This window comes from Marmota marmota, unplaced genomic scaffold (assembly GCF_001458135.2).
Source record: "Marmota marmota marmota unplaced genomic scaffold, marMar, whole genome shotgun sequence".
Classification (NCBI taxonomy): Eukaryota; Metazoa; Chordata; class Mammalia; order Rodentia; family Sciuridae; genus Marmota; species Marmota marmota.
Genome location: NW_026000057.1, coordinates 39,279,620 through 39,305,040, shown reverse-complemented (window position 1 = coordinate 39,305,040; position 25,421 = coordinate 39,279,620). Strand labels below are relative to the sequence as shown.

Sequence of the window (25,421 nt, the reverse complement as noted above, 5' to 3'; positions counted from 1 at the left end):
AAGGAGCCGTCAATTGGCTTGGTGTCGTGGCATTTCTGTATCCTCCTCCCTTCTGCTAGTGATGGTCTAAAATTTGGGGGCCAACAGAGGTGAGGCAAAGAACCTCACCCCCCACTAGTGCATAGGCATATCCACAAGTATGGCTGTATGCTGGACCGGTAGTCAGTGACGGGTATGATCCAATTGCAGTGGTATCAACCTAAGACAGGAGGCTGACGCCTAGAGGTCAGTTCATCCGAAGACGGGTAAGAACCATATGTTGAATTGGACAACCTAACAGGCACGGTCCCTAAGCCACATTGCTTGTTGTTTAATTAATCAGAAGGGGGGAGATGCTGAGAGCCATTGCCAAGTAGGAATGACACATGGCAATTTCTTTGTCAGCCTACTCAATGTTGCTTAGTGGAAGGACTCTCCATATTGACCCAGGTCATTTGCAGTGACATTGCATGTAAGGTGACCTTGCTCAAGGACCAGGGCGGATCGGGTTTAGGGCGGATCAGGGTTTAGGGCTCTCCTTGGGTTTAGGGCGGTTCCAGGTTTAAGGTGTACCCTGCTGGGAATAGGGCGTATCCTGCTGCCTCAGGCTCGCCCGCTCCTTGAGTTCCCGTTGAGTTCTCACGGGATAAAAAGAGTATTTGGGATTCAGAGTGTGGATTTGGCCCAGAACGTGTGTGTAAAGTGCCAGTGACAGTTCGAGAATAAAGAGTTGCTGTTTGAATCTACAAGGTGTGTGGTGGCTCGTGATTTTGTGCCCAGCCAGACTGCGGCAAAAAACAATAATACAGAATGAATGAAATTTCGGAATGAAATTTAAACTATATCATTCTTTCTTGACTTACTCTTGCTCCTCTAAAGGAAATCACTATGAATAGCTTGGAGGTTCCAGGTTTAAGGCGGACCCTGCTGGGAATAGGACGTATCTTGCTGCCTCAGGTGCCCACCCGCTCCTTGAGTTCCTGAGTTCTCGTGGGATTCAGAGAGTATTTTGGGATGCAGAGCCGAGTGGAGGTGGATTTTCCCCAGAACGTGTGTGTAGAGTGCCGGTGAGAGGTAGGGAATAAATACTTGCTGTTTGAATCTATAAGGCTGTGAGTGGCTCGTGATTTTGTGCCCAGCCAGACTGCGGCAGTTCCCAGGGAGCATGTGTGGAGTGTGCTGGTAGAGTTCAGAAATAAAGTTTGTTCCTGCTTCAGTGGCTCGTGATTTGTGCCCAGCCAGACTGCGGCAGCTGGGGATGTGTGTATCGCTGGTTAAGTGCCCCTGAGTACAATCCCCAGTACCAAAAGAAAACAAAATAAAGGTCAAAGGAGTTAATTATTATTTTTCGTCATGGCTGTTTATTCCTTTTATAAGTGTCTTTCATGTGGATTTCATTTTCATTTTCTGAATTTTCAAATCCAAATTTGCCAATATTTTAGGGAAAAAATCATTTAAATAATTTTTGAATTTCAAATTTATTTTATAAATTTAATTTTCAATTAATCTGGTATAATTCCTCTATCATTTTCCTTCCAACCATGTCTGTGTTCCCATTAATTCACCCTGTGAGATGGGTCAAGTCTCTTTGTTAGTGTTAGGTGGAGCATCTTGTACATGAGAACACTTAGACACGGGCTCACTGACCCCTGGGGCTCATTCCAACACACAGCAGGGAGAAGGGTCTTCTAATGAGGAGGAAGGAACTGGAGGCTGTGGATTAGCCACCCGGACTAAAGCTTATATTTCATGTTGGGATTTGGGGAAGGGGAAGGTCACAGCACAGATTTTTTGAATTATCAGATTAGCATATTAAAAAACTGTGATTAATATGTGAAGTCTCTAATGGAAAAAGAGGACAACATGCAAAAACACAAGGGATATAAATGGAGAAGTGTCAAGTCTAAGAAAGATCCAAAAGGAATTGCTAGAAATAAAAACCAATATGACAAAAATGTCTTTGACAGGTGTTATGAGCCATCCATGGGCTGAGTGTGTGAGCTATGCGCATTTCAGCAGTATGAGGGGACTGGTCTGACACTGCTGCCTGACTGGGCTGTGCGATGTATGTGTGCCTTTCCTCTCGCTCTGCCCCTGAGATGGGCATAACTTGCCAAGATGTCAATCAACCTGCTGACCACAAGACAACACCAAGCAAGACTCCACCCTTCGAAACCCAATCCCTTGCCTTATTTGGGTGGAACTTTCTATTGAATGTGTTTTCCCCCCAAAATAGAGGGGTTCCAGGTGTGCTTGCTCTCTTGCTTGCGTCTCTTGCCCCCCTACCCCTCTTTCCAGCATGGGAGTTGATCTTTGAGGTCGCAGAGCTGTCCCTGATCCCAGCAATTGAGAAAAAGGTATTTTCATGTTTGTGTGGTTTCTTTGACGTTTTCTTAGTTACTAATACAGCCAGATCCTTGAACCTGGCCCATCTCGTCAGCCTGGCTAGCTGGCGACAGATAAGCTTATCAATAGACTAGATGGTGGGGAGCAAAGAACCAGTGAGCCTGACCATATATATCAACAGAAAGGTCCACAGAATCTTCCCAAACTGAAAATTAAAGAGAAAAAAATGGGCAGGGGGACCTACCTAGCTAAGACCTACAGAACAATTTCTAAAGGTATAAATATGCATAATGAGAATAGTACATGGAGAAGAAAGGAACAGAAGCAGTATCTGAAGTAATGATAACTGAAATTTTTCCAAAAGTATATTGCTAATGGCTACAATAATTCAGAATGACTGTCCCCTATCCAAAATGCTTGGGATGGATGACTCAAGATGGTGGATTAGAGGAAGGCTTCATTTCCAGCTGCTCTGTGGCTCAGGATTCAGGCAGCAATAGTACTGCTTCTCCATGAGGTGGGTGAAAGAGGAATTTAACTAACATTCAATAGTGAATAGTTAGAACCTCTTAAGAGACTAGAAATCTGGGTACATTAAACGCAAGAAGAAAGACTACATTGGAGCCAAGCCATTTGTGGCAGTGGGAGCTGTTCTGGTTCACCCTGGGGGTGGGGGATGTTTGGCACACACAAAAAAACACAACAGACAGATTTGGTATAGAAAAACCTAAGATCAGAAAAGCAGACTGAACTTGGTTGGTCCAGAGGGTACACTGCGAAACAGTGTTTTTAAAGTGCTCCCTGGTTCTCTGGTACTCAACTAGGCACAGAGAGCTGAGGTGGAGCCAACTTGAGATGGCTATGCTGCAGGTACTGCTACAAAGCTGGGAAATCATAGCAGACACTGCCCTGTCTCAGCCAGCACTCATTGTGTGGCCTAGATTCTGCCTACCAAAATGTGAGTGAAAGGAGCACAGAAAAGATTGTACCCAGGGAGATTCAAGTCAGAAAAACAAAGGGGACCCCAATTCACTTCTCCTTTGAGTCTGGAGTTCACATGACCAATTGAAGTTGGTTGGGACTCTGAACAGGTGGGTGTGAATACACCTAGGGACTAGGCCTGGGAAGGCTGTGTTCCTGGCAGCAGAGTGTGTGGAGGATTGGCTCCCCTGCTCCTTGAGCAGAATTCTTGGGGGCTTCTGAGATCCAGGCCCCCAACAGAGATAAGCACCTACCTGGTCTTGATCTTATCTTTTAAGCAGAGACCCCCCCCCCAAAAAAAAAAAAAAACCAGCATTGGGAACTCCTCCCACAGAACTCTTCATCAGCCCCACCCACTCCATCCCACCTTATACTGGTAAGTAGAGAAGTTGAGGGGTTGTGGCTCTGTGGTATAGAATTCACCTAGCATGCATGAGGCACTGGGTTTGATCCTCAGCATCACATAAAAATGAAATGAAGATTAAAAAAAAGAAGAAGAAGGGGATAACAACCCCAGTCATTGCTCTCTTTCTCTCAATATATAGCCCGAAAAGAAATGGGAAAGACAGTTGGGCACAGGCAGTGAATGTTCATTTTCACCCACTATTTTGACCATCTCAGTGGAGACGATTTCTTCATTTTTCATTAAGAATCTTTTTCTTCTTTGTGTGTGTGTGTGTGTGTGTGTGTGTGTGTGTGTGTGTGTTGGTGTTCTTGCTGTGCTGATTGGTTCATAGACATGTATACATACATATATATATGTTTTTTTTCTCATTATAGCACTTTTAAAATGTTATTTTTCCTTGCCTTATATCTTTTGAGGGTTAGGGTTTGAGGTTTGTTTATTTTTGTTTTGTTTTCATTTGTTTCACTTTTTTCTATTTTTCTCTTTTCTTCTGCCACTAATAGCCAAATTCTCTTGTTTTCTCTATTTTGCTCCTTTTACTTTGTTTTTCCTATTTTTCCTCCTTCCTTTTAACCATCACCTACTATATATCTTCTGCATTGTCTGTTAACTTTTGAAATTGTAAACTCTTTTCTACCTTCCTATCACATTTTCTTTTCTCTTAATGAACTGTATTTTTATCATCTTTTAGAATTAATTAGTTTACATAACTCCTGCCCCCACCACTCATGCTATTTCAATTATTACTGCTGTGGATGACACAGTTGACACCTGTAGTTTGCTTCTATGCCAGATCTAGTTCATGGTTACTTATGGTTTTTGCTTTTGGCAATCTCTGACTACAACATTCCTATTTTTTGTGGTAATTAACACTATAGATGAAATAGGAGGAAGCTGGCAATTATTTTAATGCTGTGTGTTGTTTGCATTGGTTGTTGCTATTGTTTGTTTCCCCCTATTCTGTGAGGTGCTAGGAAACAACTGGGACACTACAAGTTCAGAGGGTGGAAACTGCTATTCAGCCAAAAGACAGCACATCTTGCTCCACTCACAAATTAACAACTCTCAAACTTAAGCAATACTTTAATACAAACAATAGAAAAGACAAAAACCCAAACTAATTCCATAAGTAGAAATTGCTAGGAATGGGCCTTCAGGTCCCACTCATGTATATTCACTGTTATAGCAAAAACAGAGAGCATCAACACAAAGGCTGTGGATACCATACCTACAAAAGAATCTCAACATAGATCACTCTAGAACACTTTGGTAACTGAAGGCCGTACCCTTAAGAGGCCTACACAGTGGAACAGAAATACATTCTAATAGATGCATAAAACCCAACACAGGAATACAAGAAACATGAATAGACAAGATAACATGACACCTCCTAAAGTTCATAATTTACCAGTAAATTACCCCCAAATAAGTGGATGAAATACCAGATAAAGAATTCAAAAGAATGATTATAAAAATTATAAAAATGATTAACAAATTCCAAGAAAACAGAAAAACAATTGAATGAACTAAGGAATTCAGAACAGGACATGAATGAAAAATTTAATAAGGAAATAGAGATATTGAAAAATAAATCTTGGAAATGAAACACAATAAATCAAATACAGGGTTCAATTTAAAGTCTCTCTAATAGAGTAGAAAATGCTGAAGACAGAATCTTACAGCTTGGAGACAAAGTGGCCAGCCAAGAACATTCAGACAGGATTATAGAAAAGAAAATAAGTAACCATGATCAGAATATACAAGAACTCTGGGACATTAAGAGACTAAATTTAAGAATCATTAAAACTGAGGAGGGTTGTGAGATGCAGGCTAATGGATTGGACAATGTGTATTCAGAGAAAGGGTAACAGAAAATTTCCAAACCTTCAGAATGAAATGGACATCCAGATACAGGAATTATTCAGAACCCCAAATAGACAAGATCAAAAACGAAACTCTCCATGACATATGCCTAATATACAGAATAAAGATAGAATTTTAAAAGCCTCAGAAAACATCAGATCATATTTAGAGATAAGCTAATCAATATCATTGTTTCTCAGCACAAACTCTAAATGCCAAGAGGGCTTGGAATGATCTGCTTCAAGTCCTAAAAGAAAATAATTGTCAATCAAGATTGCTATATCAAGCAAAGCTATCCTTTAAAATTGAAAAGAAAATAAAAACCTTCCAAGATAAGTAGAAAGTAAAAGAATTCACGACTACTAAGCCAGCACTATAGAACTTACTTAGAGAAATACTTCACATAGAAGAAATAAAAAACTAAGATAACTCATACAGGTAAAGAGAACAATACATAGAGAAGAGATAACAATAATAAATATTTATGCCCCAAATATGGGGTGTAACAAATTACATAAAAGAGACACTACTTAAACTGAATCCTCAGATAGTCCCCAGTACAATAATACTGGGTGATTTGAGGATACCTCTATCATCATTAAGATAGGTCATCCAGACACAAAGAGTCAATAAAGACTCTTTGGACCTGAAAAAAATATTATCAATCAAACAGACTAAAAAGACACGTATAGAATATTTCATCTAACATCAGATGAATCCACTTTCTTCTCAGCAGCTCATGGAAGCTTCTCCAACAGAGACCATATTATATAGTCCACAAAGCAACTTTTAGCAAACAAAGAAAAGTGATTTCTTGCATCTTATCAGATTATAATGAAGTAAAATTAGAAATCAACACAATAAAATCCTACAGAAACTACACAACCAAATGGAGATGCAACAATACACTTCTGCATGATGAGTGGATGATAAAAGAAATCAGAGAGAAATTTAAAAATTCTTAAGACTCAAATGAAAATATTGATACAACATACCAGAACCTCTGGAATACTATGAAGGAAACTCTAAGAGACAAGTTTATAGCTATGAGTGCTTACATAAGAAAATCAGATGTATACTAAAAAGACAACTTAATGATGCATCTCAAGGCCCTAGAAAAAGAAGAACAAACCAATTTCAAAATTAGTAAAAGGAAGATTTTTTTAAAATAATTAAGAACAGAGCTAAAATCAATGAAATAGAGAATAAAAAATATATAAAGGATCAATGAAATGGTTCTTTGTAAAGATAGACAAGATTGATAAGTCCTAGCCAAACTAATCAAAAGAAAAAGAGAGAAGACCCAAATTAATAAATTTAGAGAAATAAAAGGAGAAATCACTACAGGCATCACAGAAATCCAGTGGATCAGTAGGGACCAATCTGAAAACTTAACTCCAATAAATTGGAAAATATAGAAGAAACAGATAAATTTCTAGACAAATATGATCTACCAAAATTCAATCAAGAAGACATACAAAAGCTAAACAGACCAATAATTTGTGATGACATAGAAGCAGTAATAAAGTCTTACAATAAAGAAAAGCCCAGGACCAGATGGATTCTCAACTAAATTTACCAGACGCTTAAAGAAGAATTAATGTAACATTCCTCAAGCTATTCCATGATATAGAAAGGGATGGAACACATCCAAGTTCATTTTTTGAAGTCAGTATCAAACACCAAAACCAGAGAACACAGCAAGGAAGGACAACTCTAGTCCAATATCCTGATGAACTCAAATGCAAAAATTCTTTTCTTTAAACCAATGTATAAACTTTACCTGATCTTGAACAAATATAGAGACCACAATTGGGGATACTTGACCACTGACTAATTTTTTCAATGTATTAAGGACACTGATGATTTATATAGAGATGCTTAGGATTGAACTCAGGGCCTTGGATACACATATGTGTTCTATCACTGACCTATCAGATATGAAAATTCTTAATTAAATGTTAGCAGTATACAAATTCAAAATACCAATGATATTCTTCAAAGAACTACAAAAAACAGTCCTAAAATTCATTTGGAAGAATAAGAGCCCAGAATAGCCAAAGCAATTCTAAGCCAAACCCATCCTCTTCCAAAATGTTTGAAGCATCAAAAAACCTGACTTCAAATTATACTACAGAACTATAGTATTAAAAACTGTATGGTATTAGCATAAAAACAGACACATAGACCAGTGTACAGAAGATAGAAACACAAACTCACAAAGATATAGTCATCTGATCCTTGAAAAAGGTGCCAAAAACATACATTGGAGAAAAAGACCGCCTTTTTAACAAATGGTGCTGGGAAAACTGGTTATCCATATGTAGAAAAATGACACTAGACCCTTGTCTCTCACAAAAATCAACTCAAAATGGATCAAAGACCTAGGAAACAGATCAGAAAATATGCAATTCCTAGAAAAAAATGTAGACCCAACACTCCAACACATAGGCACAGGCAATGACTTTCTCAATGGGACCTCTAAAGTTCAGGACAAATTGCCAACAATTCATAAATGGGATGGTATCAAATTAAAAAGCTTCCACACAGCAAAGAAAACAATTAGGAATATGAAAAGTAAACTCACAGAATGGAAGAAAACCTTTGCTAACTACTCTTCTGACAGAGGATTATACCCAGAATATAAAAAGAACTAAAAAACAAACACACACCAAACCCCCAAATTTTCCAATTAATAAATGGGCATGTGAATTAAACAGACACTGCTCAAAGAAGAAATACAAACAGCTAAAAAGAAATATGAAAAAAAATGTTCAAATCCTTTCCAGCATTTATTATTGTTTGTATTCTCGATGGCTTCCATTCTAATTAGAGTTACATGAAATCTCAGTATAATTTTGATTTATATTTCCATAATTACTAATGATGTTGGACATTTTTACACTATTGTTGGGATTGTAAATCAGTACAACAAATATGGAAATAAACAGGATTCTCAAAAGACTAGGCATGGAACTACCATATAATGTGTCTATACCACTCCTCAGTATTTATTCTAAAGAATTAAAGTTATCATACTATAGTGATACATGCATGTTTCTGACAGCACAACAGCTAAATTATGGACCATTCTACATGTCCATCAACAGATGAATGAATAAAGAAAATGTGGCATTTACATACAATTGAGTTCTATTCAGCCATAAAGAAAAATGAAATTATGTCATTTGCAAAATAAGCCAAACTCAGAAGGTCAAGGGTCGTATGTTTTCTCTCATATGTGGAAGCTAGAGGGGAAAACAAAGGTCAGGGAGCAGAGATATCATGAAATCAAAGGGAGATCAGTAAAGGACCAGGAGTTGGGAAGGGGGGAGGGAGAGGAGAACTACTGGGGAGTGAGGTTGGCCAAATAATATTGTACTATTGTATGCATGTATGAATATGTAAAAACAAATCCCATCACTATGTATAACCATTATGTACCAATAAAATAATGTGGAAAGAGAAAAAATGCTTGGGACTAAAAGTATTATAAATTTGGGGTTATTTTTAAATTTTAGAATATTCACATAGATGTAATAAGATATCTTGGGTATTGGGTCCAGATTAAAATATAAAATTTTTTTCATATACACCTTATACACAGATGGAAGGTAATTTTATACTATATATGCACACACATGCATGTATATATGTACACACATATATATGTGTGTGTACACACACACACACACACACTCTCTCTCTCTTTTTTTTAAAATAGTGCTGGGGATTGAACCCAGGACCTTTAACATGCTAGGCAAGTGATTCTACCACTAAGTTACACCCCTGGCCCCTACATGGTATTTTTAGTGCACCTGCGTTTTGACTACAACCTTTAGCAGGAGGTCAAGCGTGGAATTTTCAATATATGTCATATCAACCCTCAAAGTTTTACATTTTGGAATGTTTCATATTTTCATATTAGAGATGTTCAACCTGTTGTGAGAAATGAAGAGAAAATCTCTCTTTAAAAAATTAAGACTTCCAGCTGGGCACAGTGGCACACACCTTTAATCCCAGTGACAAGGCCAAGGCAGGAAGATTATAAATTCAAGGCCAGCCTCAGCAATTTAGGGAGGTCCTGAAGGGTTATGAAAAATTAATATTCCTATAAAACAGTCCTGGGGGCAAAACGGAAAGACAGTGTGGCTTGGAAGGAGGGAGGGAAATTAGCCAAATATTAAACCTCGCCCAGTAAGTCCTTTCCCACTAACAATCTTCACCCCCCAAGGAAAACGCAAACTTTCATCCCTTCCTGGGTTCATCTTCAGCATCCCCACCAAAAGCAAACATTCATCCCTTCCCAGTCACAATGGCTGCTGAAAGGAAGAGGCAGATATTGAAACACGGCCCTGGACTTTTACCCTTTCCCATTGCAGATGAGTCCTGGAAGGAGAAAAGCAAATAGAAGATAAGCAGTGAAAAAAGTTCTGAGCTTTTCCCAGTGACGATGAGTTCTGGACTTCTTAAAACTTCTTTCCTGACTATCCAAACCAACATGTCTGAAGTTGCCAATGATTAAACCACTCTCATTGTAAACTATAAAACTCAGATTCCTTCTGTAACTGGCAGGCCATTTTCGTACCCAGAAAATGAGCCCCTTTTAGTACCTGATTGACTCTGCTGTGGAATAAAAGGAAGCTGCTGATCTGTTTGAGGTTTTCCATCCTGGCTATTTGTATTTTCATAATGGTGCCAAAACCGTGTTGGTTATTTTGCTTACAGATTCTATCTCAAAATAAAAAATAAAACATATGGGATGCAGTTCAGTGGTAAAGAACCCCTGGGCTCAAAAATCCATACCAAAGGGGGGAAAAAATCTGATTAAGGCTTCCAGTTTCCAAACTGGCATTTATAGGAGCTTGAGAGTCCTCACTCCATTGTAACAGTAAATAAAAATCTAAACAAATGAAAATCAACAACTCTTCTTAGATCTGTAAGAGTTACTCTGGACACCATTTGACCCAGCTATCCCACTTTTTGGTTTATACCCAAAGGACTTAAAAACAGCGTACTATAGTGAGGCAGACATCAATGTTTATAGAAGCACAATTCACAATTGCTAAACTGTGGAAAAGCAACTTCAGTAGATGAATGGATAAAGAAACTGTGGTACATATACACAATGGAATATTACTCAGCATTAAAAGAGAATAAAATTATGGCATTTGCAGGTAAATGGATGGAGCTGGAAAACATCGTGCTAAGCTAAGTAAGCTAATCCCCCCAAATCAAAGGCTGAATGTTCTCTCTGATAAGTGGATACTGATCCATAATGGGGGGCTAGGATAGTGATGAGTGGAGGAACTTTGGATGGGGCGAGGGGGGAAGGGGTAAGGGGGTAGGAAAGATGGTGGAATGAGACAGACATCATTACCCTAGGTAAATGTATGATTGCACAAATGGTGTGACTCTACTTCATGTACAACCAGAGAAGCAAAAAATTCTGCTCCTTTTGTGTACAATGAATCGAAGAGCTTTCTACTATCATGTATAACTGATTAGAACTAATTAAATTTTTTTAAAATTTTAAAGTTATTCTGGAGATCTGAGGAGAGCGTATAACAACTTCAAAGCTTCAGCAACTCAACAAGACCCTGTCTCAAAAAATAAAAAGGGGTAGGGATATGGCTCACTGGTAGAGTTCTCCTATGTTCAATCCCCAGCACCCCCTGCCACACACTCACACAAAACTGAGAACTGAGGTTGCAAGACAAACCACTGTCCCCCAAATTGAGAAGAGAGGTAGATACAGAGAACCACAGCATGGGAGAACAGAAACCCATGAGCAGAAATCTGCAAAGAACTGATACCAGAGTAGAAACACCTGACTATAACTGAAAAACTTCTGGAGCCTCAGTGTAAACAACTCTTTTGAGATTTAAAAACTCAACAGGCCCAGTCTTGGAGGTCATGCCCACATTTTTGTGAGTTTTACCTGTAGGAGCGTTACCAGATTCTCACAGTAAAACATCAGAGAAAAACTATCCAGCTTAAGGCAAGAGAAAAGTCACCATTGTGGAATACCTCAGGGAATTCTGGGTTTTGTATGTTTGTTTGCAGTCCTGGGGATTGAACCTGGGGCCCATGCCTGTTAGGCAAGCACTTTACCCTGAGCTATATCACTAGCAAGAATTCTGTCTTTAACAAGTTCTGCTTAGTACCTTGTAAAAGTCAAAGCTAAAGGGAAAAGTTAAGGTAGCTGGAGAACTGTGTTTCTTACCTTTCTGAGGACACTGTACATCATATTCTGTCTTGTTAATGACTAGCTTAAAATCTTTCATTAGCAAAACATCCATCAAAGTTGAGGCTGGAATCTCATTGCCATCTGAAAGGAAAGGCATAACGCAAAAATAAGTTTTTGTTTTAGAACAACAAGAACCATTTCCCAACACACAAAAAACAACTCACTCAGGTTTTAACAATATAGTAGTGGACATCTGCCTTTTGGATGACGCCCCTAAACTCACACTATTGTCACTGAGGGAACTTCTCCTTAGCTTCAGCTCTCATTTCATAGAACCAAAAGAAACAGGCAGGCGCTCTTCTCCCACTGTACCAGTTGGATTGGAGCCCAGGTTAATGTCCTTGGTTGAAACTGTCTCAGCAAAGTTCATGCAAAGATTCAGGGGAGGTTGGAACTCTCGGTAGGACTGGGGAGGTAGAAGAGGCAATATCTAATGGGTGTGTACAGATTCAGCTTGATCTCCCTGTGGCCACCTTGAGGTACAGCCTCCAGTTTGCTCCTGGGCAATCTTGGTCTGTTTTCCCCACACTGTTTCCCACATGCGATAAATAGACAAAACCACTGGGTGTGGTGGCTCTTGACTATATTCCCAGCTACCTGGGAAGCTGAGACAGGAGGATGGCAAATTTGAGGCCAGCCTTAGCAGTTTAGCAAGACAGCATCTCAAAATGAAAACTAAAAAGGGCTGGGGATGTGACTCAGAGCACTCCTAGGGTTGGAGGAGCTGTTAACAGCAGCAGGTGAAACCAATGAAAGATTTTCATATTCTTGAACATATATTAAAACCTTGATTTAAATCCTATTACAGTTGACTACCTACAGCTACCACATATTATCCTACTCCCTTTTCTACAGTCAATGTTGGTTCAACTTAAACAACTTAAACTTCCTCTCCAAATTTTTATTATAAAAATATTCTTAGTTCCAGGCTCAGCAGACACTTTTCCAACCACTCTCTTAGCTTTACTGCTGGTACTTACGGAAATCTGTCCTAGAATCTGGTCCTTTTTTCTGGCAAGCATCTGCATCAACTTAATAAACACTTTTATTTTAGAAATCTCTTGGTCTCAAAAGTTTTTAGTTTAGCACTAGGGACATTTCAGAAAAAAAAAATCTTGGAAATTTTTAACCTCAATGTGCTTTTGCACAGCTTCTCATATAGCCAATCTTTATTTTATTTTATTTATTTTTTAACTAAGCTTTAGTGCAACTCAGGTGTTAAGAAAGCAAATTCATTGAGCAATAAGCAGAAAACTGGTGCTGGGTAGAGACTTCTCTTTCTACCATTTTTTTCCTACAGAACAGTCCACATATACTACATTACATATAATAAAGTGCAGGAAAATGCTGGATGGATATTTTATCCTGGCCAGATGTTTGCTTGGCTGCATTCAACCACAACTATTTCAGCAACATTAATATGTGTACCAGCACAAACGCTGCTAGTAAAATCAGGACGAACCTGATTGCCTGCCTCCTATCTGACTCTCTGTGGTTCTTTTGTTCTATAAGGCAGCATGTCAAGTCTACACCTGGGTCGGTTTCTAGAATTTGGCTGTTTGGGTTCCTGTTCATCAGTTGGAGTGAGATCATTTTCATAAGAATTGCCAAATAATGCAGCCCACACAATGGGCAAAACTGTGACAAGCTCAGAACACTCTTTTCAAGCCCAAATTAAACACAAGCAAATTCCACCCAGAGTCTCTTAAAAAAAAAAAAAAAAGTAACACACTAATTGTTTTATCTGACTTTCCAAGTGTCATTTAAAAATTTATATCTAAATTTTACATTTAAACCAGTTTCTGAAAATATTTCTATAAAAAGAAATCAACTGAATATGGTTTCTCAAATGAGTTACTACATTATCCTTTATGCAAACGTAAGACAGCACAAGATTGACAAGAAACATTTTTAAGAAGCTAATGACAGTATCAAATTTTTCATATATTCTTGGGCATTATCCACTTAAATCTCCAATAATGTGTTTTCTCTAGATCCAAAGAGCCCCCTTTTCCTCAATCTCTTAGAGAAAAGTCTTAAAGTCTCTGCTTTCAAAGGTATTCAAATTAATTTCTGGAACAAATCAGGGTAAACATGGTTCATTATTTTTACCTCTCATTTCATTCATTTAACAAATACTTATCAAGTACCTATCACCAGGTAAGCGCTGCTCAGAGCCAACCCCATCTGAGTTTTAGGTGTGCATCTGCCTGTCCCTGGAAGCTCAGGAAGGCAAGCCTACCCTGCAGGGAAAGCACGGGGACACCAGGGCTGGGGCTGGGTGGTTGGGGGAGTGGGTCTGTCTAGTATAGGAATGAAGTACTGAGAAGTTCACTGTGGCCACAAGGCTAAAAAACTTACTTTCTGATCCATGTTTTAGCAGGCAGAAAGCTCCCCATCCACTTAAATCTAAAGTCCTTACAACAACTGACAAGCCTTTCCCAACCCTTCTCCTTCCACCCAGCTCCCTCCTTAGAGCCAAGGAGGAGTCTGCTCCTACCTCAAGGTCTCCCCTTCAGAACTCTCCACTCATCTGCAAGGCTCCTCATTTGCCAGTCTTCACTCAGACGTGACCTTGTAAGACCCCCCACCCTCCTGCACTCCCACCCCCTACTTTTCTCTCTCCATTACAATTATTTAGTATAATATATAATTTATTGCTTTATGTTATTTCTTTCTTCTCCTAAAATGCAAGCTCCAAAGGGCAGGAGTTTTTAACTCTCTTGTTTTCTATCTAAACTGCAACAGTGATCTAATTTTTAAATAAGTTTACACTAAGTATTTAATATTATAATAAAACAGCTGCAAGCTAGGAGCAGTGGTGCATGCCTATTATCCCAGTTGCTCATGAGGCTGAGGCAGGAGGGTGTTGAGTTCAAAGCCAGCCTCAGCAAAAGCAAGGCTCTAAGCAACTCAGTAAGACCCTGTCTCTAAACAAAACACAAAATAGGGCTGGGGATGTGGCTTAGTAGTTGAGTGCCCCTGAATTAAAGCTCTGGTAAGCCACCCCAAAATAAATAAATAAAATAAAATAGCTGCAGATTAGTTAACTCATTTATATCTGTACCTCTCAAAGTTGGACTGGGGCAATTATTCTTTATTTTAGGCAGCTGGTCTAAGATCATTTCAAACCATGAGAACGTAACAGCCACAGCTGAAATTTAAAAAGTCTAAATAACAAATCACTTCTCCTAGTATTAAAATATATATGTATAGTTTTTCCCTCAGAATGAATTTTATCAAAAAACATACTACAGGGCTGTAGCTCAGTGGTAGAGTACTCACCTCAAATATGTGAAGCACTGGGTTAGATCCTCAGCACCACATAAAGATAAGTAAATAAAATAAAAGTATTCTTTCCATCTACAGCAACAACAAACTAGGCTGAGCTGGGATGTGGCAGTGCATGCCTGTAATTCCAGCAACCTGGAGGCTGAGATATGAGGATCACAAGCAGGTGAGTCACAAGTTCAAGGCTAGCTAACAACTTAGGGAGACCTTGTCTCAAAAAAAAAAAAGGGCTAAGGATGTAGGGAAGTGTTAAAGCATCTCTGGGTTCAATCCTCAGTTCCTAAAAACAATAAAACCCCCAAACAAAACAAATACTAGGCTATAATTGCTTTATAATAAAGATAAATATGCTATTTGTGTATTTTTATTCACTAGCTATTTTAATCACTGAAACTACATTTCATCCTAATTGTTCAAATTTTACCGAAAATTTAAAATTTAAATTACTAGAATTTTTTCAAGAGAAAAAAATTTCAGGTTAAGTTTATGAAGTACCTAAATTTACATGAAACTTATTCCATGGTTTTTTCTTTTTTTACATTCACTGAAGTTACATTTTAAAATAGTAAGGATATGTAACAATAAAGGACTCAGTAAAGGCTAACCACCTATTATATAATGAATTAAATAATGGAATTCTGTCTAGAAAAGTAAAGAACCAAAACAAAGTCTCAGAGAATAGAGAGAAGCCTTTGGATAAAGTTGCAAAACAAACATGTATCTACCTGCTGTGAAGACAGCTGCAGTTTTGACACCTTTGTCTTCATTTTGTATGTCCTGAAGGAACGAACCAACTGTTGACAACATCGGTCTGACTACGAATTGACAGCGCTCTCTTCTGGATGGCAAAGTCAGTATTATCAAGGGAAGACCGTGTCTATAATGAACTGTAATTTCTGTTGAGGAAAAAAAAAAAGGATGAAAATAGAGGAATTCATAAAATAGACTTTTAAAAAGAACTTTAAAATTAAAGAATTCTAAAGGGAATACTTAAATATATAATTTGTCTGAATTTGGGCTGGGGATGGTGCTGAGTGGCAAGGCACTTGTTTAGCAAGTGTGAGACCCTGAGTTCCATCCCCAGTTGGGGGGTGGGTGGGTGTGGGTGTTGGGTAGAGTTGGGGAGAGAAAAAATGAAAGGAAGATGGAAGAAAGTCTCTGAATTCCCATAAAGTTGTGCCTTGCTGGGATAGCACCTTCAATGTCCTACAGTCTACACAGGCCCCACCGTTCTGTAACACCTCGCAGTACCTTGTACCACACTGGACTGTAATGACCTGCTTAATGTCTTCACATTACACAGGCAGAGTTAAGTTTTCAAGAGCAGAAACTTTCCCACTCATCTGTAACTCCTGATTGCTGGGGTGTCGGTCTGCCAAAAGACATCACTGGAGACATTATGGGAACAGAACCTAGTGGTAGTGGGACAGGTGCAGGAAAAGTCCATTTTGGTCAAACCTCTCCACTCCCGCTTTATTTGAAGGAATGGAAATCAGTTAATGAGTCAGAGAGTGAGAGGAAAGCTTACCATCAGGTGGCTCTGCTGTGCTATAAAGGCACCGTGGGTAGGAGTTCAGATTTTCATGCATCTTCACACAAAAAACCTGTAGGAAAGATTATTTTCTTTTTTAAAAAGTTGGAAAGCTGAAATAAGTGTCTTTATTAGGAAATCATTTTAATCTTATATGATAAGCACAATAAAAAATTCAATTTCCTAAATATGCCCAGGTAAAACTTTCATTGAGAAAGCTGGGTATGGTGCACATGCCTGTAATTCCAAAGGCTTAGGAGGCTTGAGGCAGGATCACAAGTTCAAAATCAGCCTAAGCAACTTAGTGAGGTCATAAGCAACTTAAAAAGGCAGTGTCTCAAAATAAAAAATTAAAAAGCTCATGTGTGAGACAATGTAAGAAGGTTTAGAGGAGAAATAATTGGGTTATGAGAGCCTTAACCAAATCAGTACATTAATCTACTGATATGGATTAACTGGGTGGTAAATGTAGGCAGACAGGTTTGGCTGGAGGAGGCTGGTCTTTGGGGATGTGCCTCTGGGATACATTTTTTGTCTCTGGAGAGTAGAATATACTGTTTCCTGGTGGCCATGCCCTAAGCTGCTTTCTTCTTCCACCACGATGTTCTGCCTCACCTTGGGCCCAGAGCAATAGAGCTGGTCATCTATGGACTGAGACCTCTGAAACCATGATTGTCAAATAACCTTTTTTTCCTCTAAAACTGTTTTTTCAAGTCTTTTGATCACAGCAGAAAAAAAATTTGACTAAAAACAGGGTATATACACTATTAACAAAAATAAAAAAGATAATGGTACTGACTCAAATGATGTTTCATTATGTTCAAAATCAAGAGTCTGATTAGTACACCAAACAAAACATTCAAATACATATTTCTAGTATTAAATGCATCATAGGCAATTAGTTGCAGCAAAACATCATCTGCCACATTAATTTAAGACTGTTAATTTGAATTTTATTTCTAAAATTATAACTCACTACCAAGATGAGAAAGAAAAAAGCTGATTACTTCTTAAAATAGATGCAGCTCCCAATAAATAAATATACATAAGAAGTCTCCAAGTTTGGATTATGAATATTGTGATAATCTTACTTTTAGTGAAACCACATAAAACAGAGAAATGTTTTGAAAACATATCAGAATTAATTATTGAGATTAAAAAAAGTTTAATTATATAAATGATTATGCATGTATAAAAGTCAAATACAGAAACATTAGGGGGGTGATATAAAATTAAAGCCCCTCCCTTTACTTCTCCACAATCCCACAGCTTTTTCCCCAGAGGTAGTCACTTTTAGTTAGTGGTTTGGTACATATCCTTTCAGACTTCTTTCTGTACATTACCACCTTTACATGCATTAAATCCTATGCTAGAGTCTGAATAATGCTAAAGACAGTGCGTATCATGTTCTTGGATGCTAATGATCTCTCTTTCCTAATCACAGTAGTACTCAGCTTTTACTGTGCTAGTGATGTTTCTTGGTTACTATTGAGGAAGTCATTTTAAAAGGCTCTACCTGACAACCAGAAAATGATGAAAGAAGGCACAGTGGCCAGAAAAAATAGCAGGGCTTTCTCAAGATTTTGCATGTCTTAAGAATCACATGGAGGTCTTGTTAAAGAAACAGATTCCTAGGCCCCAATCTCAGGGATTTTTTTTTCCTCTAATAGGTCTGATGTAGGGATGTGAATATCTGCAATTTTTAAAAATAAGCTCCAAGGTTATACTGAAGTTTTAAGTGTAAGAACCACGCTTTGAGTAGCTGGGATGTGGTAGACCCTCCACACCCTTCAGGGCACTACGCTAAATTTCTGCGTGGATTAGAATTTTGAATTCCAGATTGTAGTGCCTGGTCAACAGCTGCTGCCTTCAAATGGTATCTGCTGAGAGCCATTGCCAAGTAGGTATGACGCATGGCATGACCCAGGTCATTTGCAGTGACATTGCATGTAAGGTGACCTTGCTCAAGGACCAGGGCGGATCCAGGTTTAGGGTGTATCCTGCTGGGATTAGGGAGTATCCCACTCCTTGGGTTTAGGGCGGTTCCAGGTTTAAGGTGTACCCTGCTGGGAATAGGGCGTATCCTGCTGCCTCAGGAGCGCCTGCTCCTTAGTTCCCGTTGAGTTCTCGCGGGATTCAGAGAGTATTTGGGATTCAGAGCCCGGTGGAGTGTGTGGATTTGGCCCAGAACGTGGATTTGCCCAGAACAGTGTGTGTAAAGTGCCGGTGACAGTTCGAGAATAATGAGTTGCTGTTTGAATCTACAAGGTGTGTGGTGGCTCGTGATTTTGTGCCCAGCCAGACTGCGGCAGGTATCCAGATATCAGAGCCAAAGATGACTCAGCTTCTCTTTTATCATATATCTTTGCTAAATAAAATTCTAATCATTTCACAGCTGAACTTAAAATCCCTTAGCCTTTTTTCTACTTAAATAAAGTAGAAAGAACTGTGATGTTAGAATTGACATGGCAGGTTCTAAACTCAATTCAGCCACTAAACTTCTGAGAGGTCACAGATAAGTTATTTGACCTCTTTGTGATTCTGTTTTCTCAAGGAATTGAATGGGTGTTTCAGTCTATGTAGCCTACTATTTTATCATAGCATGTCATAAACTGGGTGGCTCACGTGAAACAAAAATTTATTTCTCACTGTCCTGGAGGTTGGGAAGGCAAAGATCAAGGTACTGGCAGATTCAATGTCTCGTAAGGGCCTCTTTTCAGTTCACAGATGGTGCCTTCTGTGTCCTCCCATGGTGGAAGGCACTTGGAAACTCTCTGGGGCTCTTTTATAAGGGCCCTAATCTCATTCACAAGGGCTATGACTTCATGACCCAATCAACTCCCAAAAGTCTCAACTCCTAAGGCCACTAGTTTCACATATGAATTTTGGGGAATCAAAGATTCAGTTAGCAATGAAAATAATAGTGTCTGTCTTACAAAGCTGATATAAAGACAAAATGAAACAAAGTACTAAGTACCAAGTACAGTTTATGAGTCCAGCAGGTACATCATGTGTCAATTACCTCCAAACCTTTGTCTGTGTCCTCAAAGGCACTTAGTGCAGGAACCTGGGCCCCAGCCAAATGAACTACTTATCCATTGACTTGTTAAAGTGACTCTCTGTCCAATCCTGCCTAACAAAATCCTGTCTTTCTTTCAAAATCCAACTTTAATGTCATTTCTTCCTTCTGTATTTGATGATGGTCCTTGTAAAGAACATAGGTTTTGCAGTCAGAACCAGGCTGGAATCCCGACTTCAAGATACCCCAGTGGTTGTGATCCTTGATAGGCAGAGGTGGGCTCAGGAAGATATGGGTTGTAAGAAAAAGAAGAGAATACGTTTGGCAATGCAAAAGTGAGCCAGGGCTATCATTAGAAGAAGGTGGAAAGGAAAATATTAATGTGGAAAAAAATCTCTTTGAGCTTCACTGTAAAGGAAGACAGGTGTGAGAATTTTTAGTACCAAGTCATTTATGTCAACTCCAAACAAAATGGAGCCAGAGGCCAGGAAGGTTTCCACACACATATGCCTATGATGAAAACTGTGTAAGGAACTCCTTGAAACTGCAGAATCCCACATGAGCTACTTTGACAAGGACACTTGCCTGACAATGGCCATCTCTATCAATGAGCTGACCCTGATTCTTGCAACAAGCCCCTGCAACTAAAGGTCTTTGTTTCAAAATGGCCTGTGCATATTTCTCCTTTTTGTCTTTAAAAAGAGTGCCCCTTTTGCCCCAACTCCCTTGGTCTGCCACAGCATGTGTATCCTGGATTGCCATGCCTTTCAATCCCAAATACTCTTTGCTTTGGAGAGTCAGTTGGTCTGTCATTCATTTTAGGCTGACAGAGGCATTAGTAGAGAGATGTATAACGGTCACATGTTGGGGCCAATGACTAAGATTTTGATTGGCTTCTAGATCTATATCATATTCTTAAAATTTATTTATTTATGTATTTTGGGGAATAAATAAATAAATAAATTTTATACTGGGGAACTGAACTCAAGGGCACTTTATCAACTATCTTCCCAGCCCTTTCTATGTTTTATTTTGAGATAGGGTCTCACTAAGTTGCCAAGGCTGGTCTCAAACTTGTTGTCCTTCTGCCTCAGCCTCCTGAGTCACCAGGAGTACAGGCATGCACCACCATGCTCTGCTCTATATTGTATTTTAGATCAGATGTCTTCATTATTAATTAAAGATGCAATTTCCACTCAAGATGGTGGGTAAGTACACACATAAGAGCCTCCTCTGCTCCATGCTCTGAAAAGACATTAATGTGACCTCAAGGCCAAAAGCTAAAGAGAAACACAGTGGAAAGCAAAACTCAAGTGAAGGTTCAGTTGGGTTCTGGTTTCTACAGAAAAATATGTTTCAATGGAAAATTCTGCATTGTCCACAGCACAGCTTTCCAGGTTTTCAAATCCCACCCTTCTTTATCAGCTTGGAGCCATTTTTCAACTATTTGTAAACTACAGGTAACTGATAAGTTCGTAAATCCTAGACAGTCTGGTAGTGATGTAACTGACTTTCCTTCTGTGGAAACACCAATTTCATCTCTATTTACAGTTCTCCTTAACATTCCTATCTCCATATGAATTTCTATTGTTTTTAATTTTTCCTTTTAACCAGATAGACTATCTATCTGGTTTCTTCATATCATAACTGTAGAATAAATTCTTTAATCCATGTTCATTTTTATATTACTGGCATAATAAGAAATAAATATCTGATGCCTGAAATCCCAGTTACTCAGGAAGATGAGGCAGGAGGATTCCAAGTTCAAGGCCAGCGTGGGCAACTTCATGAGACCCTGTCTCAAAATAAAAAATAAAAAGGGCTGTGAAGTTCAGTGATAGTAGTGCCCCTAGTGCATTCCTCAGTACCACAGATAAAATAAATTTATCTTGTCCTCAGTTCCTGGCAAAGAGTCTGTAAGATGTTTGTAATTTCCTCGGTGCTTGGAGCCTCTTGTGTTCTAATGAGGCAACTCTTATTGGGATCCTAGATAGCTTTCAGGATGGGGGCTGGTTGCCAGAAAAACCAAGCCTTGATTAGAAACCTCAAACTTTCAGTTCCACTCCCCCAACTTTTAAAAGGGAAAGAGGTTGGAAAGTGAGTCAATATATCTCTAATACCTTTGTGATAAAACCCACATAAAAGCCCCTTAGATATCAAGGGTGAGAGGACTTCTGGGTTGAACACTCCATGTGCTAGGGAGTGGGTACCTTGCCTCACAGCACAGAGACTCCTGGGCTTGGACCCTTCTAGACCTCATCTTAACTACCTCTTCATCGGGCTGTTCATTTGTAATTCTTCATAATATCCTTTATGACAAACCAAAAAATGTACGAGAAGTATTTTCCTGTGTCCTGTGAACTGCTGTAGCAAATGACTGAGCCTAAGAAGAGACACATGGTTCACAGCCATGGGTCTGGAGTATAAGAGACCCAGGACTTGGGATTGGCTTCTGAAATGGGGACAGCTTTGTGGCATTGAGTCTTCATCTGTGGGATCTGATGCCAGTGCCAGGACTGAATTGCAGGATCAATTGCAGCCTGTGGCTGGGGAGCTGGGGAATTGGTTGTTGGTGTGATGGAAAACCCCACACATGTCAGAAATGTTCTATAGATAGAAACAGATCATAGTCATCCCTATGGGGATAGTGATATTTCTGAAAATTATCTTTTAATCTCACAGAATAGGAGTAATAGTTTGACTCTTTGAAGATAGCAGACACCAAAAGTGGCCCACGATGAAACCAAGCCAAACTTTCCAGCAATTCTATGGCTTGATCTGTGACATCTCCAGTCACATCGCTGCAAGATCCCAGGACAGGGACCACAGGCTGTCGATCTAAGAACTTTTTCTGCCCTCAGACCATATGGGTCCGGCTGAAGCAACATAAAAATATTGGCCAGGAACGGACAAATAGAGAATGAAAGACAAACTTACTAAAAGTCTGCAGTCCAGAATTTAAAAATATGTAATTAAATGCTAAGAAAAAACAGCATATTATTTTTAAGGCCAATTCACTTTAACTAAAATAAAAATAAGAGTTATACAAAACTGGCTTTAACATAAATTATATTTAGGGCTTTCACAAAGATAAAAGGGAGAATTGGTTTTAAAAATGAGTGACTCTGATCAATTAAGCAGGATTTCTAGAAATGAAAAATATAAATGTAAAAAACCTGCATAAGTACTGGATAAATTCTAGACAGGATTAAGTAAGCAGAAAAGAAAACTAATATTTCAAACTAATATTTCAAAACTAATATTTCACCAGGGACAGAGAGCACAGAAGTTTGTAGCAGGAAGTTTGAGAATACAAAAAGTAACAAATTCTTGCACATTGCTGGGGAGAATATAAAATGGTACAAGCATTCTGGAAAAGGCTTGGCAGTTTCTCATAAATTAAGCATACAGTTAGATGTAACCTAGCAGTTCCACTCCTGGGTGTTGACCCCTGAGAAATCAGCAAAAATGCTACTCCATTTCCTGCCACTAGAGTGCATGCTTCCTGGGCGCAGTCTGGGAAGCTGGAACCAAGCCGGTTACAGAAGAGCTCAGTAACTACACATTGAAAGAAGTAGCAAATCTTCCCTAGAAGGAGATGCTAAGGAAAATTACTTAAGGCTGAAGGAAATGAAAGAATTTTTAGATATGCAAGATCTCATAGCTTCTTTCCCACAGATCTTTAGCTAAGAAACTTTGTGGTTAGAAGGAAACTAAACCCAGATGTTAGCAGAATGCAAGATGATGACACTGTTACGGGCCAAAATGTGCCCTCTCCTAATTCATACAAACTTCTAAACCCCTAGTACCCGATAATGTAACTGTATTTTAAAGAGGTTATTAAGTGAAGGGCAATGGTAAGGTCCCTAATGAAACATGACTGTGTTCCTTATAAGGGGATTTGGACAGAGACATGTGTATCCAAAGAGGAAGGACCATGTACTGACAGAGGGAGAAGGCAGCCATCTATAAGCCACAAAGAGGCTCTATGACACCTGGATTCTTGACTTCTAGTGTCCAGAACTGTAAGAAAATTAATTTCTCTTGTTAAGCCACCTGGTCTGTGGTATTTTGCTAAGGCACATACAAAGTTGTAAAATATGTTGGTAAACTATGAACTGTAAGGAATTTTAAATAAAATTTTTGTGTTAAAATGAAGAGTTGGGATGTAGCACCATGGTAGGATGCTTGCCTAGCGTATGTTAGAGCCTGGGTTTGATCCCCACCTCACGTTAAAAAAAAAAGAGGAGAGAATTAAATAAGATTTGGTATGTTATATTCAGTGGATCCCCAGAACATGTGAAGATTCTTGCCATGTTTAGGAGAAGGGCAAAGATAATGAAAACTTGAGACTATGAAATATAATTAAGTTTTTATTAATTAATTATAATTAAGTTCATGTGTATGTTAGCATAGTTAATAGTATAGTATATGTATAGTTTCTAATAGGATAGAAAAAATTAGTAGAACAAATGTTTTCAAGGAAAGTAGAGAAAAACATATGCAGCAAAAATCATTTTGGAAAATGAAGAAAATACGTATCCACAATTCCACCAGCCCCTGACTTTTTATGCCAACTTTCTACAGATGGCTAGGCTCACAGAGTCATATGGTCAAAGGAGAGCTGATCATTATATTTGGTAAGTATCAATTTACTTTGTTAAAAACTTTCCATAAAATAATAGCTCTTTCAACTCTTATTCTATGCATGTAACAGCAGTTACTGTTTACCTGTTGGACATTTCCATTACTACTCCTAACTTCACTATTTTCCTTATCAGAAAGGAAGACATGCTCATTTGAGAGCATTTGTGAAAAAGATAACAAAAATGATTGGCACCATCATCTAGTATTATTCATTAGCACTGATGGATATCTTCTAGTTTATTTTCTATTTGTTTTATTAATATTTTTACCATTACAACAAAATTCTAACATCTTTGCATATAAATGCTTGTTTACATTTTTATCTTTTTAGGTTAGATAGTAGAATGATTAATAGGTCTAGAACCCTAATAATGTACCAAACTTTTTGGAGGCCAGGTGGGGTGGTGCATGCCTATAATCCTAGCAGCTCAAGAGGCTGACACAGGTGGGCTGAAAGTTCAAAACCAGCCTCAGCAACTTAGCAACACCCAGTCTCAAAAAATAAGTGGGGACAGGATGGAGATATAGCTCAGTGGTTACATGCCCCTAGCTTCAATCACTGCTACCAAAACAAAATAACTACACTTATTTTGGGAATATTTCCTTTTATTTTCATGTTGTTTTTCTCTATCATATGCCAGGTTAGTGATAGTCTGAACTCAAACAAACAAATCTTCATAAAGTTCAAAGTCCAAAATCAAACAGTAATATACACACTTGAGCAACTTTGGAGATACAAGCCTCCTTTCTTTTTTAATTTTTTATTGTTGGTTGTTCAAAACATTACATAGTTCTTGATATATCATATTTCACACTTTGATTCAAGTGGGTTATGAACTCCCATTTTTACCCCATATACAGATTGCAGAATCAGTTACACATCCATTGATTTACATATTGCCATACTAGTGTCTGTTGTATTTTGCTGCCTTTCCTATCCTCTACTATCCCCCTCCCCTCCCCTCCCCTCCCCTCTTCTCTCTCTACCCCCTCTACTGTCATTCATTTCTCCCCCTTGTATTATTTTTCCCTTTCCCCTCACTTCCTCTTGTATGTAATTTTGTATAACCCTGAGGGTCTCCTTCCATTTCCATGCAATTTCCCTTCT

At 38.6% G+C, this 25,421-nt stretch overlaps 1 protein-coding gene across 1 annotated transcript in view; it reads right to left on the bottom strand.

Annotated features, from left to right (window-relative positions):
* The window catches only part of Mcub (mitochondrial calcium uniporter dominant negative subunit beta), a 115,605-nt gene that overhangs the window by 12,617 nt on the left and 77,567 nt on the right, over positions 1-25,421 (bottom strand). The window contains 3 exon segments of the mRNA XM_048813863.1: positions 11,802-11,906; positions 15,842-16,012; positions 16,645-16,720. Coding sequence (XP_048669820.1) covers positions 11,802-11,906; positions 15,842-16,012; positions 16,645-16,720 — 352 coding nt within the window.